Source organism: Hemitrygon akajei, chromosome 8 (assembly GCF_048418815.1).
Source record: "Hemitrygon akajei chromosome 8, sHemAka1.3, whole genome shotgun sequence".
NCBI classification, from domain to species: Eukaryota; Metazoa; Chordata; class Chondrichthyes; order Myliobatiformes; family Dasyatidae; genus Hemitrygon; species Hemitrygon akajei.
Window position 1 is genome coordinate 54353004 of NC_133131.1, and position 21544 is coordinate 54374547.

The following is a 21544-nucleotide window of genomic DNA, read 5'->3' on the forward strand; positions in this document are numbered from 1 at the left end:
CTGATCCTTCTGATAATTATATTAAATCCTATCCCCCAGGTTCTGACTCATGGTAAGGGAAATAAGTTTCATTTAACCTAAGCTCCTCAAAATGTCATGAAGTTCAATTAAGTTTAGGATCTACAGATGTATGCTTCATCTGTTCCTCGAAACTTCTGTGGCTCCTGTCTGTTGCATATTCCCTTACTATACTGTACCTGACCAAATCAGTACTTCATAAATCCAAGATTATTTGCCATGTATCTGTCCAATTAACCATTTATATCCACCTGCTGTCTACAATATTCCTTCACACTCTCAACCTCATGCCAACTTGTGTCTCATCTGCAAACTTTAGTCTGTGACTCTGCATATGTTCTACAAAACTATCATGCCCTCTATAAATATATACAAAAAGCAAAGTACAGCATTGCACTTTGTGTAGTATTCCATGCAATAGCCTTCCAGTCACTAGAACACCTACCAACCTTTGCTTCCAGCTGGAGTTAATTTTACTATAAATCAATTTAGACATTGAGCACACTGTATTCATCAAACCTTCTTGATACCTTAAAAGATTAAATAAAGTAAGATAAAACATCACATTTATCAAAAACTTCATGGCTAATCTCAAATAATTTATCTTTGTTTAAATATGTTTTAAATATGTTGTTAAAATATAACAACAAAGCTGAGTCCAGGTGCTTATGATTTTAGTTCTGATAAGTTCAGGATGTATATAAATTGGAATAAAATTACTATAGTCCATCTTAGGATCATAATGTCAATTCACTGAGTCAAACAGTACACAAAAAGGCTTTGGGCTGACCATTATGTACTTCAATATACTAATTCCATTTACTCACACTTGGTCTATAGGCCTTTTATGCTTTGATGATTCATGCTCCCATCTAGATATAGATAATGGCACCACTACCACCACCAAATTGTTACGTAGAAGGTTAAGCACTGAAAGAACCTCTCTCTATCTAATAAGGGCCCTACCCTGAAAATAGCCTTCATGTATAAGAGTTCTTCTCTCTCCCCATGTCTCACACCAATGCTTTTAAGCATGGAATGAGCTCTTTTTCATGGATTGGTATGCATGGGGAACTCTGCTAATAATCACCTTATGTTCAAAATCTTACCAGGTAAGATCACCTCCTAATGTCAAAGATAAATCACAGTACACTTCAGGAAGTCTATGGCATCAACCAACATCTAGTCATAATTTTAAATTAGAGCAAACATTTAAATACAGCTTTTAATGTTAAAACAACATAGTTTATCAATACAGGTTAAATTATTCAACAATTAATAGAGAAGTAACCAAGTGAAACACAGAAGAAATACTTTATTTATTCTGAAAATTATAAGAGAACAGAAATAGGGCCTTTGGCCCAACAAGCCCACGCTGATCATCAATGACAGTAACAATAATCTCTCTACAATCCTGTTAAAATTTCTTTATTCTGTCACTCACTTACACCACAAGGGGAATTTATATCAGCCAATAAACCAAACAACACATATCTTAGGATCCAGTTTGTTCTACACCTTTAATCTTGCCTTCCAATCCTGTAAATTTTCAGGTACATATAATTCTCTCAGGCAAATTGATAATAAAGTGCATTCATTCCATATTTAAGGAATGCAATTCATTTCCTTATAACACCTGTAATTTCTTACTTCCTTATAACAGCTTTTTCAATGCCTTGCCATCCTTTCTGATCTGGGCCCAGTTCTACCCAAAATAAGTTCCTTGCTTTTGCATTTTGTGCTTCTATGATCTTGATTCAACAAACCTGTTACTAACTTCAATGTCATATAATTGTGAAGGCCTAGTTTCATCCGATTTGTCAATCATTACCATTAATTTCAAAGAAATTAAATACTGCATTAATTTTTAAACAATTATATATCATTATGGATACATTGTAACACAATAAGAATAAATAATCAATGAGTCATTCGAACCACTGAAGCTACAGCAGCAATCTGTTACCTGACTGTAATGCCTGAACTTTATGATCAGCTTCCTCAAATTTTGAGGCCAAAGATGTCTGAGTCTCCTGTAGTTTCCTGAAAAATATATTAAACAGTAATGTCAAAACAGATTTCATAATGAGAATAATTTCAGCAGCAAACATCTGTGAAAACATATGACTGCATCCAGGCATGATGTTACATTAAGATTCTCTTCTGTTCTGTCATTAATGAAAAACTCATTTGAACTTCTTAATACAGCTTTTTGCCAATGACTACAATTTGTCAATGAGAGGAAAGGAACTGTCAAAGTTTAGGGTCGAAACCCTACATCAGGACAGGGCTTTGGGAAGTGGTACTGAGAAGATTGGAATAGTCCCAAACCTTCTCAGGTACCAACACCCAACTCTTTCTCCATGACACTGATGACTGATTCCTGCACCCGTGCCGAGTCATCAATTTTATTACCTTTGCCATAAACTTCCACCCTGCTCTCACATTCTAACATGAATTGTGGGCATGTTATGTTCACACCAGAAGCCTAACAATGTTAAGAGCGATTTTTGGATTTAGAACATATACATTTAGCAATTAACTCTGGCTACCAGTCTTCACATCTGAATATGTATTGTGGATTTAATTTGCAGCTGCCCCAATCATCAAAGACTGGAGCCAGCAGTTCCCAGAAGTATGGGCTAGACACAAGCAAGATTGTGGTCAAGTAAAGATAAACTCAGTTAAAAATAGAGGGGAGCCTGTATGAACCCGTAAGCAGTACCCTATAAAAACTGATGCATTGACAACTGTTCAGGGTAAAGTGAAAGAACTAAAAAACCTGGGGATACTCAAAGAGACTGTCGCAACCACTAACTCACCTACATGGCCAGTGAAGAAGCTCAATGGACAATTGCAATAGATTATACCACCCATAAGACCATGCCGAGATTGCATCCCATAGTGGCGAGTCCTGCAAAAATCCTGAATGGCCTGTCTCCAGAACATAAAGTTTTTTCGGTCTTGAATTTTCGGGCCTCCCCTTAGCACCTGAATCCCACTTCCGATCTGCCTTCACCTTGGGTGGGCAGCAATATATATGGGCCAGATTCCCCACAGGGATTCCAGATTAGTCCATCCGTTTTTAATAAGGTCATGGCACAGTCTTTGGAAAAGCTCAATCTAATGTCGTACAGGGGTCGACCAGCTTACAATAGGCAGACGATATACTAATTGCTTTGGAAGATGAAGCAGGTCATTTAGGGGCAATAGCCAGTGTTTTAGAGATACTGCAAGACAAGGGGTTTAAAATCAGTCCACAAAAGGTTCAGATAGGAAAGCAAACCATACAATACCTAGGCTACACCATTTCCCAGGAGAGAAAGGACATGTCAGATCATAGACATTCAGCAATCAGGTTCATACCCCACCCAGAAAAAGTAATGCTAAGGAAGGTTATTGGTCTATTCGATTATGGCCATAATTTCATACCACAGTTCTCAGTATTAGTGGTCCTGATTCAGGCGTTGATTAAAGGAGAGAAGTCCCCTCTGGAGAAAGTAAGATGGGGGCCAGATGAGGAAAAGGCTTTTATAGATATCACAAAAACCCTGGTCTCTGTGCCCTCGCCAGATGTGGCATGCCCTTTTCACCTATATTGCACCGAAGCAGTAGTAGTGCAGGTCCATGGAGTCACGAGAAAGCTAGTGGCATATTATTCAAAGAAACAGACAGTAGGACTTCCCTACTGCATTGCGCTTTACACTGCCCAGCATGGGCAATGCGAATAAGTGAAACAACTGTAATGATGGGACAACTCACACAATACACATTCCATAACATTATAGAGCTCCTGAAGCTCACCAGAAAAGGGAGATTAATGAGCAGAAAGGAAATGAGGAGGCAGACATCACTGCAAAGGCAGCAGAGAAACAAGAGGCAATGGAAATAGCAAGCGTGCACGAAGAAATGATGGAAGTCTGTTTAGTAAAATTATGTGAGGCGGCGGAGGCAGAACAGAAGGAGAAATGAAGGAGAAAGGAGAGACCAGATGGGAGCTGGACACATGGGGAGGAAGGAGTCATGGAAGCCCCACCCTATATTAGGTAGGTACGACTGAAGTTATACCATGGGGTTTTGCATCAGAGAGGGCAGAGCATGATGCCAAGCACAAAATATGCACTAACAACCATTGCTAGTATTTTCGGACTTCACAAAAAGTTTCAACAGCATCAACTAACGGAGTTTATGGACAATCCTAGAACATGGCTCCCATCTGAAATATGCGAAAACTCCCTATCTGTTACATTATTTTATTCGACAAAGCATGTGGAAGCTACATACCAACACACTTGAAAACAGGAGCAGGAGTAAGCCTCCAGGCCCCTCAATATGATCATGGCTGACAAATACTGTCCCACAGCGCACAATTCAAACATACATATGTGGAGTACTTCACTATGTCTTCAACCTGAGCCTGAGTCTCCAGAGGGTTCTTGTGCTGTGGAAGACGTCCTGCCTCGTTCCTGTACCGAAGATGCCGCGCCCCAGTGGCTCCAATGACTACAGACCGGTGGCATTGACCTCCCACATCATGAAGACCCTGGAGAGACTTGTTCTGGAGCAGCTCCGGTCTATGGTTAGGCCACACTTAGACCCCCTCCAGTTCGCCCACCAGCCCCGACTAGGAGTTGAGGATGCCATCGTCTACCTGCTGAACCGTGTCTATGCCTACCTGGACAAGCCGGCAAGCACTGTGAGGGTCATGTTTTTTGACTTCTCCAGTGCGTTCAGCACCATCCGTCCTGCTCTGCTGGGTGAGAAGCTGACAGTGATGCAGGTGGATGCTTCCCTGGTGTCATGGATTATTGATTACCTGACTGGCAGACCACAGTACATGCGCTTGCAACACTGTGTGTCAGACAGAGTGGTAAGCAGCACTGGGGCTCCACAGGGGACTGTCCTGTTTCCCTTTCTCTTCACCATCTACACCTCGGACTTCAACTACTGCACAGAGTCTTGCCATCTTCAGAAGTTTTCTGATGACTCTGCCATAGTTGGATGCATCAGCAAGGGAGATGAGGCTGAGTACAGGGCTACGGTGGGAAACTTTGTCACATGGTGTGAGCAGAATCATCTGCAGCTTAATGTGAAAAAGACTAAGGAGCTGGTGGTGGACCTGAGAAGGGCTAAGGCACCGGTGACACCTGTTTCCATCCAAGGGGTCAGTGTGGACATAGTGGAGGATTACAAATACCTGGGGATACGAATTGACAATAAACTGGTCTGGTCAAAGAACACTGAGGCTGTCTACAAGAAGGGTCAGAACCGTCTCTACTTCCTGAGGAGAATGAGGTCCTTTAACGTCTGCCGGACGATGCTGAGGATGTTCTACGAGTCTGTGGTGGCCAGTGCTATCATGTTTGCTGTTGTGTGCTGGGGCAACAGGCTGAGGGTAGCAGACACCAACAGAATCAACAAACTCATTCCTAAGGCCAGTGATGTTGTGGGGGTGGAACTGGACTCTCTGATGGTGGTGTCTGAAAAGAGGATGCTGTCCAAGTTGCATGCCATCTTGGACAATGTCTCTCATCCACTCCATAATGTACTGGTTAGGCACAGGAGTACATTCAGCCAGAGACTCATTCCACTGAGATGCAACACTGAGCGTCGTAGGAAGTCATTCCTGCCTGTGGCCATCAAACTTTACAACTCCTCCCTCGGAGTGTCAGACACCCTTAGCCAATAGGCTGGTCCTGGACTTATTTCCACTTGGAATAATTTACTTATTATCATTTAATTATTTATGATTTTATATTGCTATATTCTACACTATTCTTGGTTGGTGCAACAGTAACAAAACCCAATTTCCCTCAGGATCAATAAAGTATGACTGTCTGTCTGTCTGTACCATTTTAAACATTTCTAATTATTTTGTCTCTATAATACTCTCGGGTAGGGAATTCCAGAAATTAAATAACCTCTGCAAAAAGAAATTTCCCTGCTATCTTCTTGTCTTGTAACTAGGTCTGCTGGTTTGACACTTACTCACCATAGAAACATGGAAACATAGAAAACCTAAAGCACAATACAGGCCCCACCATCCCACAAAGCTGTGCCAAACACGTCCCTACCTTAGAAATTACTAGCCTTACCTATAGCCCTCTATTTCACTAAGCTCCATGTACCTATCTAAAATCTCTTAAAAGACCCTATCGTATCAGCCTCTACTACCGTTGCCAGCAGCCCATTCCATGCACTCACCACTCTGAGTGAAAAACTTACCCCTGACATCTCCTCTGTACCTACTCCCCAGCACCTTAAACCTGTGTTCTCTTGTGGCAACCATCTCAGCCCTTGGATAGAGCCTCTGACCGTCCACACGATCAATGCCTCTCATCATCTTATACAGCTGTAGCAGGTCACCTTTCATCTTCCATCGCTCCAAGGAGAAAAGGCCGAGTTCACTCATACCTATTGAGGCATGCTCCCCAATCCAGGCAACATCCTTGAAAATCTCCTCTGCACCCTTTCTATGGCTTCCACATCCTTCCAGTAGTGAGGCGACCACAACTGAGCACAGAACTCCAAGAGGGGTCTGACCAGGGTCCTATATAGCTACAACGTTACCTCTTGGCTCCTAAATTCAATTCCACAATTGATGAAGGCCAATACACAGTACGCCTTCTTAACCACAGAGTCAACCTGCACAGCTGCTTTGACTCAGACCCCAAGAACCCTCTGATCCTCCACACTTTCAGGAGTCTTACCATTAATACTATATTCTTCCATCATATTTGACCTACCAAAATGAACCGCTTCACGCACATCTCAGTCCAGTTTTGCATCCTATCAATGTCCCGCTGTAACCTCTGACAGCCCTCCACACTATCCACAGCACCTCCAACCTTTGTGTCATCAGCAAACTTACTAACCCATCCCTACACTTCCTCATCCAGGTCATTTATAAATATCACGAAGAGTAAGGGTTCCAGAACAGATTCCTGAGGCACCCCACTGGTGACCAACCTCCATGCAGAATATGACTCGTCTACAACCACTCTTTGCCTTCTCTGGGCAAGTCAGTTCTGGATCCACAAAGCAATGTCCCCTTGGATCACATGCCTCTTTACTTTCTCAATAAGGCCTTGCATGGGGTACTTTATCAAATGCCTTGCCGAAATCCATATACGCTACATCTACTGCTCTTCCTTCATCAAGGTGTTTAGTCACATCCTCAAAAAATTCAATCACGCTTGTAAGGCTCGACCTGCCCTTTACAAAGCCATGCTGACTACTCCTAATCAAATTATACCCCTCCAAATGTTCATAAATCCTGCCTCTCATGATCTTCTTCATCAACTTACCAACCACTGAGGTAAGAATCACTGGTCTATCTCTACTCCCTTTCTTGAATAAAGGAACAACATTCGCAACTCTCCAATCCTCCGGAACCTCTCCCGTCCCCATTGATGATGCAAAGATCATCGCCAAAGGCTCAGCAATCTCCTCCCTCGCCTCCCACAGTAGCCTGGGGTACATCTCATCTGGTCCCAGCGACTTATCCAACTTGATGCTTTCCAAAAGCTCTAGCACATCCTCTTACTTAGTATTTACATCAAGCTTTTTAATCTGCTGAAAGTTATCACTACAATCACCAAGATCCTGTTCCATACTGAATACTGAAGTATTCATTAAGTACCTCTGCTATTTCCTCCGGTTCCATACACACTTTCCCACTGTCACACCTGATAGGCCCTATTCTTTCACACCTTATCCTCTTGCTCTTCACATACTTGTAAAATGCCTTGGGGTTTTCCTTAATCATGCCCGCCAAGACCTTCTCATGGCCCCTTCTGACTCTCCTAATTTTCTTCTTAAGCTTTCTATTAGCCTTATAATCGTCTAGATCTCTAACATTACCTAGCTCTCTGAACCTTATGTAAGCTTTTCTTTCTTCTTGACTAGATTTATTACAGCCTTTGTACACCACGGTTCCTGTACCCTACATAACGTCCCTGTCTCATTGGAATGTACCAATACAGAGCTCCATACAAATATCCCCTGAATATTTGCCACATTTCTTCCGTACTTTTCCGAGAGGATCTGTTTCCAATTTAAGCCATCAATTTCCTGCCTGATAGCCTCATAATTCCACTTACTCCAAATTAATCGCTTTTCTAACTTGTCTGTTCCTATCTCTATCCAATGGTATTGTAAATGAGACAGATTCGTGATCATTATCTCCAAAATGCTCTCCTACTGAGAGATCTGACACCTGACCAGGTTCATTTCCCAATACCAAATCAAGTACAGTCTCTCCTCTTGTAGGCTTATCTACATATTGTGTCAAAAATCCTTCCTGAACACACCTAACAAACTCCATCCCATCTAAACGCCTTGCTCTAGGGAGATGCCAATCAATATTTGAGAAATTAAAATCTCCCATCACGACAACTCTGTTATTATTACACCTTTCCAGGAACTGTTTCCCTATCTGCTCCTCGATATCCCTGTTAGTATTGGGTGGCCTATAAAATACACCCAGTAAAGTTGTTGACCCCCTTCCTGTTCGTAACCTCCACCCACAGAGACTCCGTAGGCAATCCTTCCATGGCATCCAGCTTTTCTGCAACCATGACACTGGCTCTAATCAACAGTGCCATGCCCCCACCTCTTTTGCCTCCCTCCCTGTCCTTTCTGAAACATCTAAAACCCGGCATTTGACGTAACCATTCCTGTCCCTGAGCCATCCACGTCTCTGTAATGGCCACAACATCATAGCTCCAAGTGCTGATCCACGCTCTAAGCTCATCCGCTTTGTTCATAATACTCCTCGCATTAAAATAGACACACCTTAAACCATTGGTCTGAGCGTATCCCTTCTCTATCACCTGCCTATCCTCCCTCTCGCACTGTCTACAAGCTTTCTCTATTTGTGAGCCAACCTCCTCTTTTCCAGTCTCTTCAGTTCGGTTCCCACCCCCCCCCCCCCAAACAATTCTACTTTAAACTCTCCCCAGTAGCCTTAGCAATCCTCCCCGCCAGGATTTTGGTCCTCCTGGGATTCAAGTGCAACCCGTCCTTTTTGTACAGGTCACACCTGCCCCACAAGAGATCCCAATGATCCAGAAATCTGAATCCCTGCCCCCTGCTCCAATCCCTCAGCCACGTAATTATCCTCCACCTCATCCTATTCATATTCTCACCGTCGCATGGGACAGGCAGTAATCCCGAGATTACTACCTTTGCAGTCCTGCTTCTCAACTTCCTTGCTAACTCCCTGCAGTGTTTTTTCAGGACCTCTTTCCTTTTCCTACCTATGTCATTGGTACCAATATGTACCACGACCTCTAGCTGTTCTCCATCCCCACGCAGGATAACTTGGATGCGATCTGAAACATCTCTGACCCTGGCACCTGGGAGGCAAACTACCATTTGAGTTTCTTTCTGTGTCCATAGAATGGCCTGTCTGAACCCCTACAGAGTCCCCTATCACTAATGCCTTCCTCTTCCTTTCCTTACCCTTCTGAGCCACCAGATGAAAATATCTCAACAGCTACCCTGTCAACCCTCCTCAAGATCTCAATAAGATCATCCCTTCTAAACACCAAGGAATCGAACACAACTTGTTCAGCCTCTCTTAACAGAACTCTCACCCCGGTAAGTTTTCTGGTAGGTCTTTTATTGGACTTACTCTAATACAATTGTATTCTTTTATATGGAAGGGTATCACAAGAGCAGAAGGAGCTCAACTCCGACATACTTTATCCCAGGAACAAAAGTATCAACATCTCTTTGATAAACAAAATGATGAAGGAATTCAAACCAGAGTGTGAGTAGTAAGTTGACAGGAGGACTCACTTATTAACAATTGTGCCACCCAGGATTAAGTATTAACTTAGATTTTCATGCATCAGGAATGTAGCTGTCACTTGGTTTTTAACTAAGCCTTAGTAAGTAGAACACTACACCTGTAGACATATTCACTGTAGAAAGAAACCATTCTACAGACAACCAAGAGAATACAAGAATCCCATGACCTCTGCAGTAAGAATTGTTATGCTTTCAAAGAACATGATATAAAATGTGAAACATAAAATAATGTATTAACTTACCTTTCTTTTTCACTGAAGTCATTTTGTAATTTCTGTTCTTTTTCAAGTGCAAGGATTTCTGCTCTGCTACTCAAAGTCTGCTCATATTCTTTGATTTTTTCTTTAAGTGCCTTTATTGTAACCTCTGCAGGAACAAGGCAAAAGTTATTGTTCTGTTATACAAGAGGAGGTTACCTGCACTCTGAATGCTTGCAGTGATTCAAACAGCAACATTTCAATCTAGACATAATCAAGTATCCTTTGAAGACCAATTGTTCCTCAAAGGCTAAATTGAACTTCAAATATTTCGGCTGAGAGGTCAATAGGTTTACATGATAGACTAGGTTCACTCAGATGACTCAAAAACAATCAAATCTAAAATATAATCACTCAAATTAGCATTGATGCACCATGGAAGCCACTTGGAAATTTGGGATCAGAAAACAAATGAATCTATCTCTATTCATCTTCACTTCCACCACACAAAGACAACTAACTTTATTCACCTCTGAGATCTGATGAGTGAGATCTACTTAAATTTAGGGGTATCATACTTGAGGTTAAAATGGTAGACAACATCTAGATGCCAGCAGTAAATTTGTAGAGACACTTACAGTGGCATGCGAAAGTTTGGGCACCCCTGGTCAAAATTTCTGTTACTATGAATATTTAAGTGAGTAGAAAATAAACTGATCTCCCAAAGTCATAAAGTTGAAGATGAAATATTCTTTTAAACATTTTAAGCAAGATTAGTGTAATATTTTTGTTTTGTACAATTTTAGAGAGTAAAAAAGGAAAAGGAGCACCATGCAAAAGTTTAGGCACCCCAAGAGAGCTGAGCTCTCAGATAACTTTTACCAAGGTCTTAGACATTAATTAGCTTGTTAGGGCTATGTCTTTTTTACAATCATCGTTAGGAAAGGACAGGTGATGCAAATTTCAAAACTTTATAAATACCCTGACTACTCAAACCTTGTCCCAACAATCAGCAGCCGTGAGCTTCTCTAAGCAGCTGCCAAGCACTCTGAAAATTAAAATAAATAATGCCCACAAAGCAGGAGGCGAAAAGAAGATAGCAAAAGCGTTTTCAGTTAGCCGTTTCCTCAGTTCGTAATGTAATTAAGAAATGGTAGTTATCAGGAATGGTGGAGGTCAAGTTGAGGTCTGGAAGTCCAAGAAAACTTCCCGAGAGATCTGCTCATAGGATCGCTAGAAAGGCAAATCAAAAGCCCCATTTGACTGCAAAAGACCTTCAGGAAGATTTAGCAGACTCTGGAGTGGTGGTGCACTGTTCTACTGTGCAGCGACACCTGCACAAATATGACCTTCATGGAAGAGTCATCAGAAGAAAACCTTTCCTGCGTCCTCACCACAAAATTCAGCATCAAGTTTGCAAAGGAACATATAAACAAACCTGATGCATTTTGGAAACAAATCCTGTGGACAGATGAAGTTAAAATGGAACTTTTTGGCCGCAATGAGCAAAGGTATGTTTAGAGAAAAAAGGGTGCAGCATTTCATGAAAAGAACACCTCTCCAACAGTTAAGCATGGGGGTGGATTGATCATGCTTTGGGCTTGTGTTGCAGCCAGTGGCATGGGGAACATTTCACTGGTAGAGGGAAAAATGAATTCAATTAAATACCAGCAAATTCTGGAAACAAACATCACATCGTCTATAAAAAAAAAGCTGAAGACGAAAAGAGGAAGCTGAAGATGAAAAGAGGATGGCTCTACAACAGGATAATGATCCTAAACACACCTCAAAATCCACAATGGACTACCTCAAGAGGCGCAAGCTAGAGGTTTTGCCATGGCCCTCAAAGTCACCCAACATAAAAGTCATCGAAAATCTGTGGATAGACTTCAAAAGACTTCAAGACGGCCCAAGAATCTCACAGAACTAGAAACTTTTTGCAAGGAAGAATGGGTGTAAATTCCCCCAAATAAGAATTGAAAGACTCTTAGCTGGCTACAGAAAGCGTTTACAAGCTGTGATTCTTGCCAAAGGGAGTGTTACTAAGTACTGACCATGCAGGGTGCCCAAACTTTTGCTTCAGGCCCTTTCATTTTTTTGTAATTTTGAAACTGTAAAAGATGGAAATAAAAAAGAAATCTTGCTTAAAATATTAAAGAAATGGGTCATCTACAACTTCATGACTTTTGGAAATCAGTTCATCTTTTACTCGCTTAGCTATTCACAGTAACATAAATTTTGACCAGGGGTGCCCAACTTCCACATGCCAATGTATAATAAGCTGCCTTCATGCAAAGCAATCAACAATTGCATTCTCCAAATCTTCATTTTCATTGTAACATATAAGATGATTGTTAATAAACATCCTCTAATTCTTCATAGTTCCTAACTTGCTGCAGTAGTGAAATAGTTTTATTTTCACCAAAACCAACCTCCACTCATTCTGCAACTGAATCCTTGACTTCCTCACCAGGAGACCACAGTCAGTGTAGATCAGAAACAACATCTCTTCACTGACAATCAACACTGCAAAACCTCAAGAACGCATGCTGATTTGTTCTACACCCACAACTGTATGCCTTAGCACATCTCAAATGACATCTATAAATTCGCTGAGGACACAACTATTGGCAGAATTTCAACAGATGAGGAGGTATACAACAGCCAGATAGAGTAGCTATTTGACTGTTGTTGCAATAACTTTGCATTGAAGGTCAGTAAGACCAAAGAATTAATTGTAGATTTCAGAAAGGGGGAATCAGGGGGGGAACACACACCAGTCCTCTTCGAGGGATCAGCAGTGGAAGGGTGAGCAGTTTCAAGTTCCTGGGTGTCAACATCTCTGAAAATCTATCCTGGGCCCAACATGTTGATGCAATTATAAAGAAGGCACGACAGCAGCTGTATTTCATTAGGAGTTTAAGGACACTGGTATATATCAAAGACCCACAAATCTCTACAGGTGTATCTTAGAGAGCATTCTAACTGGTTGCATCACTGTCTGCCATGGAGGGGCCATGTAACAGGATTGAAAAAAGATGCAGCAAGTTTCAACTCAGCCAGCTCCATCATGGACACTAGTCTCCGCAGCATCCAGGACAATTTCAGATGGCAACATGGCAACATGGCAGCATGGCAGCATCCATCATTAAGTACCTCCATAACCCAGGACATGTCCTCTTCTTATTGATACTCTCAAGGAGGTGGTACAGGAACCTGAAGACACACATTCATGCATTCATCTTTTCAGGAACAGCTTCTTCCTCTCCACCGTCTGATTTCTGAATGGTCAATGAACCCATAAATGCCACCTAGTTTTCCCTCTCTTTTTTCACTACTTACTTTACATATGCAGTATGTAATATATAGTATTGTAATAATTATGTATTGCTCTGTACTGCTACTGCAACACAACAGATTTTACAACATAACGCCAGTGATATTATACCTGTTTCTGATTCTGATTCTACTGTTGTCAGACTCACCAGCCTATAATTCCCCTACTTATTCTTAGAGCTTTTCTTGAACAACTGAACAACATCAGCCATCTTCTGTCACCTCACGCATTGCTAAGGATGTCTTAAATACTCTGCTAGGGCCTGCAATTTCTGCACCGGCGTCCCACATAGGGAGCATTGGGGGAACCTTGTCAGACCCTGGGGATTTATTTACCCTAACTTCCCTCAGCACAACAAGCACCCCTCCTCTCTAATCCTTGTACGGTGTTGTTTTTATTCAGTTCTATAGACTTGCCAATCTGTAGTGAATACAAATGCAAATCAAAATCCATTTAAGATCTTCCCCATCTCTTCCAACTCCAAGCATAGAAGGTAGTGGTGCAGGGGTGTTATTTTGACTGAATGCCTGTGGCCAGTAGGGTTCGGGCATTAGCACTGGGACCCCTCCTGCAAGTCTAAGGTAAATATGACATTAAATAACTTGGATGGAAATGTAGACAGCTGATTAATTGGTTTGCAGATGACATGAAAATCTGACTAGAGATTCATCAGTGGTGGAACATCCTGGGTAGTTCATCCTAAAGATTCAGTACTCTCTGCATGAAGAAATTTCAGAAGCAGAATTGGAATCAGGTTTAATATCACAGGCATATGTTGTTCTGATTTGTGGCAGGAGTACATTGAAATACATTAAATCACAATAATATAGAGGCTTCTGGTTGCAGATGGTGCTGCTGAGGGTGAGTGTCAACTTTCCAGCAGTTCACAAGAAATACAGCTAAATACTTTATTAATAACAAAAAAATTAAACTAATAATTTTAAAAATTATGGTAAACAATCAACACAAACAATGAAAAGGCAAACAAAGGCGAAGCTGAGTCTAAGGTCGAAGCATGTTGGTGCAATGCAAAGTCAAGGCATGTTCAAGACGAAGTTAAAGCAAGATCGAGGCATATTCAAGATGAGTTGGGGTGAGCAGAGTTGGAGCAGAGGAGAAGCGGTTTTGGGGCCTGTCCACCTAAACCGAAAGCAAGGTTTGATTGATCAAAGGTCTGAGGCAATTTGGAAAGGTCAAGTACGGACCAAAACATTGTGTGGAGCCAGGCCCAGAGCGTATTGATGCTACATGGCCCGGGTCCTAGTGCATGAAATGATCCAATATTTGAAAAACACCTGGCCAAAAGGTTTGGAAAGACAGGGTGTCGGGAGCAAGGGCAAGGGTCAGACCAGTTCTGCTTAAAAGAATGTTCCTTAAACATTTTGTGTGACTTAAGGCTCCTGTACCTCTTCTTTGATGGCAGCAATGAGAAGAGGGCGTGTCCAGAGTGATGGGGGATCCATAATGATGGATGCTGCCTTTTTGAGGCATCATCTTTTGCAGGTATCCTGGATGCTGGAGAGGCTACTGTCCATGATGGAGCTGGCTGAGTTTACAATTCTCTGCAGCTATTACCAATCCTGTGCAATGTATTCTCCATATTAGATGGTGATGCAACCTGTTAGAATGCTCTCCATGGTACATCTGTAAAAATTTTCTAGTCTTTGATGATATATGAATATTCCTCAAATTCCTAGTGAAATACAGCTGCTAACGTGGCTACTTTGTAATTGCATCAATATGTTGGGCCCAGGATAAATGTTCAGAGATGTTGACACTCAGAAATCTGAAACTGCTCACTCTTTCCAATTTTGATCCCTCAATGAGGACTAGTGTGTATTCCCTCAATTTCCCCTTTCTGAAGACCACAATCAATTCTTTGGTCTTACTGACATTGAATGTAAGGTTGCTGTGATAGCTGATCTATCTCACTCCTGTATGCTTCCTCACCATCTGAATTTCTCCCAACAATAGTTGTGACATTGGCAAATTTATAGATAACATATGAGCTGTGCCTAGCCACACAATCGTAGGTGGAGAAAGAGTGGAGCAGTGGGCTAAGCATGCATCCTTGAGCTGCGCCAGTTTGATTATCAGTGAGGAGATTTTATTTCTGGTTCACACAGACTGTTATCTCCCAATGATAAAGTCCAGGATCCAGTTGCAGCAGGAAATTCAGAGGTCCATGTTTTGTAGGTTGTTGGTCAGAACCGGAGGTATGAATGTGTTGAATGCTGAGCTGTAAGTAATAGATAGCAGCCTGATGTAGGTGGTACTGTTGTCTAGGTGATTCAAGGCCAAGTGAGATTGCATCTACTGGAGACCCATCATGGCAATAGACAAATTACAGCAGGTCCAGGTCCTTGCTTATGCAAGAGTTGATTGTAGCCACGAACAACTTCTCAAAGCACTTCATCACAGTAATTGATAGTGCAAATGGGCGACAGTCATTGAGGCAGCTCACCCTGCTCTTCTTGGGCACAGGAATTGATTGTTGTCCTTCTGAAGCAGGTGGTAACCTCCGACTGCAGCAGTGTGAAATTGAAGATGGTTGTGAACACTCCCATTAGTTGATCAGCACAGATTTCCAGAACATGACGCCTTGTAAGAGTTCACCTTTCTGAGAGATGTTCTGACGTTGGCTTCCAAGGCAGAGATCACAGGGTCACCAGATGCTACAGTGACTTGCACAGGTGTAGTTTTAATCACCCTTTTCAAAGTGTGCATAAAAGGTGTTGAGTTTTTCTGGAAGTGAAGCATCACAGTTAGGTTTCGCCGAGTAGGCTTGCAAACCCTGAAACAGCTGACGTGCATCTGATTCTAGCATCAATCAGAAATGGTTTTTTTGCCCTTAAATTAACCTTCTGTAGGTTGTAACTAGACTTCTTGTATAGAGCTGGATCAATGGTCTTGAATGCCATACATCTAGCCCAGAGCAGACATCAATTTCCTGGTTCATCCATAGGTTTTGGTTTAGGTAAGCCTGGTATGCTCTCAAAGTCACACTCTCATCCACACAGGTCTTGCTGAGGTTGGTGTCAACTGTGGCATATTCATCAGTTTCAAAGATGAAGCCTTTAATATTGTCCAGTTCCATGTCTCAAAGCAGTCATGTAAGTGCTCCTCATCCATCCTTCTTGGTCCTCACCACTGATGCTGCAGTCTTTAGTCTCCACCTACATGCTAGGAATAGAAGTACAGACAAGTGATCGGACTTTTCAAAGTGTGGATGTGGGATGGCACTGTAAATGTTCTTAACGGTGGCATAAGAGTAGTCAAGTATGTTGACTCCTCTGGTCCCACAGGTGGTATGTTGGCAGTTGTTGTATAAGACTTCTTCAAGCTGGCTTGGTTGAAATCCCCTGCAATGATAGGGTGTTTTATTTCATGACTGCTGATCACATTGCTCAGCTCCTCCAATGCCTGCTTGACAGTGGCCTGAGGTGGACTGTATACAGCTATGCGGATGAAGGAGGAAAACTCCCTCAGCAGATAAAATAGACATCTAACCACTAGATGATCCAGATCAGGTGAGCAAGACAGACAGAACTGCCATGTTTGTGCAATACAATGAGTTAATCATAAAGCATACTCCACCTTTAAAAGACTGAGCTATCCTCTTTTTGCAGAGAATAGTGAAGCTATCGAGCTGCAAAAGTGCATCCCAAGTTGCTGGTGTGAGACATGTTTCTGTAAAGCAGAATATACAGCATGTCCCTCTGATACAGCAATTTTCTCTGAGATCTTCAATTTTATTTTCCAGAAACTGTACATTTGCCAGCAGGATAGTCAGGAGTAGAAGTCTAAGGCCTCTGCATTTCAACTGTACATGTAGACCAATACAGCATCCCCAGTTCCATTACCTCAAAGGGAAAATGCACTTGCAATCCAAGTCTACCATTCAAAGTTTGTTGATTTTGAATACTAACTGATGTTTTACACATCTTAAAACGATGCTACCCACTGAAGCACCCATGTCTGTTACTGAGGATTTCAACTGCAGTAGTCCAAACTGGGAACATTTAATGAGTCTGCATGCAAAGAGTCACTACTTAATGGCGCAATCTTACCAGAACACGTCAATCCAAAATGCCAACTCTGCCATGCAAAAGTCATAATAATGCTTCAGTGAAATTACCTTATCATCATTCTGAAATCAAGAGAGCTTCCACCTCTTCTGCTTAATCTGGTACTCAAATTGCAACCCCATCATAAATAAATCAAAGGAATTCATTATTGACAGTTCTAATAACAGGTAAAATTTTCCAGTCCTTACCCTGGTTCTTGACTTCTGCAAATTCTTTATTGTATTCCTCAAGTGTTTCGCGGAGCTTCTGATTCTCTGTTTCAATGTCATGCATACGTTGAACTTTGAGTTGGAGTTGCTGTCCTAGATCCAATGCTGGAACAGGATCTGCAACAAAATATACCAAGGTACACAGCACAGTTAAATCTTCTCCAAGCAAGTACAGTCCAACCTTTTAGGTGTTCTAAAGTAACAGGTGCAACTTTTTCCATCCACAGAGTGGTCAGTATATTAGAATGAGCAGTCAAAAGAAGTGGTTGAGACAGGTACAGTACCAATATTTAATGGTTCTTGAACAGGTACATGAATAGAAAAAGCTTCAAGGAGTATGACCAAAAGCAGGTAATTGGGACTAGCTTAGATGGGGAATTTGTTGGCATGGATCAGTCGGGCCAAAAGGCCAGTTTCCATGCTCTGATTCTGACACTAGCTAAGATACTAATGATGCCACTCAGTATAGCTGGGGTGACAAAATAAACACAAGGGAACAAAAGTCAATTGGACTTAGCATCATCAATTTATCCCTGAAGAGGTACCCCTTCTTTGCAATATCGGTGGCACTAAGTTTGTGGAGACAAATACCTCTTCGCAGTGAAGTCCACACTGCTGCAAGTCACTAAATCCCTCAATCCAAGACAAAGTTTCAGTCTACATTTTTGATCTCAGATTTCCAATACGAGACTTGAACTTACAAACAGCTGACTTAGCGGTGAGTGTGTAAAGTCATGAAAGTCAACACATTTTAAACACGGCATTCTGCAGATGCTGAAAATCAAGAGCAACACACACAAAATGCTGGAAGAACTCAGCAAGTCAGGCAGCATCTATAAAAATGAAAAAACAATCGACATTTCAGGCCAAGACCCTTCATCAAGATTAGAAAGAAGATGCCTAATAAAAAGGTGGGGGGAGAGGGAAGGAGGACAAATTAAAAGGTGATAGATGAAGCCAGGTGGGCAAGCAAGGTTAAATGCTGGAGAAGGAATCTGATAGGAGAGGAAAGTGGACCAAGGAAAGGAGGGGCAACAGGGGTACATGATAGGCAGCTGAGGAGAAAAGATACGAGGACAAATGAGGAATGAAAAAACAGGAAAGGGAGAGGGGAAAAGGAAAAAGGGACAGAAAATTACTGGAAAGGAAAAATCAATATTCATGCCAACAGACTGGAGGTTACCTAGACAGAATAAGAAACGTTGCTCTTACACCCTGAGAGTGGTCTCATCATGGCAGAAGAGGAGGCCATTGACTGACATATCAGAATGGGAATGGGGATAGGAATTAAAATATTTGGACACCGGGAAAGTCCTCTTTTGGCAGATGGAGCTGAGGTGCTTAACAAAGCAGTCCACCTATTTATGTCAGTCTCATCAGTGCACAGGAAGCTGCATCGGGAGCACCAGACACAATAGGCAACCACAACAGATTCACAGGTGAAGTGTTGTCTCACCTGGAAGGACTGTTTGGGGCCCTGAATGGAGGTGAAGGAGGAAGTGAATGGGCAGATGTAGCATTTCCCTCACTGTGTGCCAGGAGGGAGATCACTGGGGAGGGACAGGTTGTCTCCAGGGATGAGACAGAGAGATTGAGAAAGGGGAGAGAGCTGACAGAAATGGACCAAGTGAATTTAAAGGCAGGGTGGAAGTTAGAGGCAAAGTTGATGAAAATTATACATTAAAAACACATTTAAAAATGATCAATAATATGGCTTATACTGAATGTCACATGTTACAACTCCATACCTCAACTGGAGTTGTAAGAACCAGAATATTTTAGCAACGCACACAAAGTGCTGGAGGAACTTAGCAGGTCATTTCTATGGAAGTTAATAAACAATTGATTTTTCAAGCTGAGACCCTTCTTCAGGACTGAAAAGGGGAAGAAGCCAAAAAAAAGGTGGTGGGGGGGAGTGGAGGAAGGGAAGTAGAACCAGCTGGAAGATGATAGGTGAAGCCAGGTGGGTGGGAAAGGTAAAGGGTAAAGAAGGAGGAATCTAATAGGAGAGGAGAGTGGATCATCAGAAAAAGGGACTAAGAAGGGGCACCAGGTGATAAGCAGGTGAGGAGAAGAGGTGAGAACCAAATTTGGGAAAGAAGGAAGGGGGAGTGAAAATTTTATCAGAAGGAGAAATCAATGTTTATGCCATCAGGTTGGAGGCTACCCAGACAGAATTTGAGGTGCTCCTCCATCCTGAGAGTGGCCTCATCATGGCAAAAGAGCAGACCATGGACCAATATGTCAGAATGGAAATGAGGATAGGAATTAAAATGGTTGGCCACCAAGAAATTCCACTCTTAGTGGATGGAGTGGAGGTGTTCGACAAAGCAGTCCCCCAAATTATGTTGGGTTTCACCAAAGTAGAGCAGGCCGCATCAGGAGCACCGGATACAGTAGACAACCCCAGCAGATTCACAAGTACATTACTGCCTCACCTGGAAGGACTGTTGGTGGCCTGAAAATATTAGTATTATCTTGTCAGCCCAATACAATGGGCGAATGTTAAAATTTAGAGGAAAATTAAAGGATTTAAATAGAATTTAGAGGGGAAACTAGCTGAGCGACAAGCCAAGTATTTCCAAAATAGTACGGCTGCAATATAATGCTTCTTCTCCATTTGCTCTCCTGCACAAACTACAAAGAACACAAAGAAAGCTGGAAAACACTCAGCAGGGAAGGGAAAGCAAGTAAGTCTTTGGTGACAGAGAATGATGGATAAAATGCAGCATATCGCTTGATAAGTTGTCTCCATCACCTTCAACTTTACACAGCTTGGTTCTACCAAGATCCACAAGCTGCACCCTCCAAACAGAAGCATTGTTATAGCCTACTCTTGCCACACCAAAATTTTTCTTTTTCCCCAGGTCCAATCCCTTCTCACTTACATCTAAGACATTTTGTAGAACATCAAGTTGAATAAGTCACCGGAACTGGATGAGATGTGCCCCAGGCTACTGTGGGAGGGAAGGGAGGAGATTGCTGAGCCTCTGGCAATGATCTTTGAATCATCAATTGGGACAGGAGAGGTTCCGGAGGATTGGAGGGTTACGGATGTTGTTCCTTTATTCAACAAAGGGAGTAGAGATAACCCAGAAAATTATAGACTAGTGAGTCTTACTTCAGTGGTTGGTAAGTTGATGGAGAAGATTCTAACAGGCAGGTTTTATGAACATTTAGAGAGATATAATATGATTAGGAATAGTTAGCATGGCTTTGTCAAGAGCAGGTCGTGCTTTAAGAGCCTGATTTAATTTTTTGAGGATGTGACTAAACACATTGATGAAGGAACAGCAGTAGATGTAGTGTACATGGATTTTAGCAAGGCATTTGATAAGGTACCCCATGCAAGGCTTATTGTGAAAGTATGGAGGCATGGGATCCAAGGGAACATTGCTTTGTGGATTTAGAACTGGCTTGCCCACAGAAGGCATAGAGTTGTTTAGATGGGTCATATTCTGTAAGGAGGTCAGTGACCAGTGGGGTGCCTCAGGGATCTGTTCTGGGACCGTTACCCTTCATGATTTTTATAAATGACCTGGATGAGGAAGTGGAGGGATGGGTTAGTAAGTTTGCTGATGACACAAAGGTTTGGGGTGTTGTGGATAGTGTGGAGGACTGTCAGAGGTTACAGCGGGACATTGATAAGATGTAAAACTGGGCTGAGAGGTGGCAGATGGAGTTCAACCCAGATAAGTGTGAAGAGGTTCATTTTGGTAGGTCAAATATGATGGCAGAATATACGTAGGGTTCTCAATACCAGTAACCATTGTGTTAACTGTTAGAGCTAACAAAATGGCTTCTCTGTATTGTTATAATGAAATGGCTTCTCTGTAATGCTATAATAGGATTCTGTGTCTGGTATGTTTGGGTTATGGC

General features: G+C 42.1%; 1 protein-coding gene across 5 annotated transcripts in view; it reads right to left on the reverse strand.

Annotated features, from left to right (window-relative positions):
- LOC140731911 (protein CASP-like) overlaps positions 1–21544 on the reverse strand; it is a 725429-nt gene that overhangs the window by 509449 nt on the left and 194436 nt on the right. For all 5 annotated transcript variants that reach the window (XM_073053890.1, XM_073053887.1, XM_073053886.1 and 2 more), the window contains exons 5-7: positions 17645–17782; positions 10077–10200; positions 1985–2061 (exon numbers count right to left, since the gene is read on the reverse strand). In XM_073053890.1, the coding sequence (XP_072909991.1) occupies positions 1985–2061; positions 10077–10200; positions 17645–17782 (339 nt within the window). The remainder of the gene's footprint in view (positions 1–1984; positions 2062–10076; positions 10201–17644; positions 17783–21544) is intronic.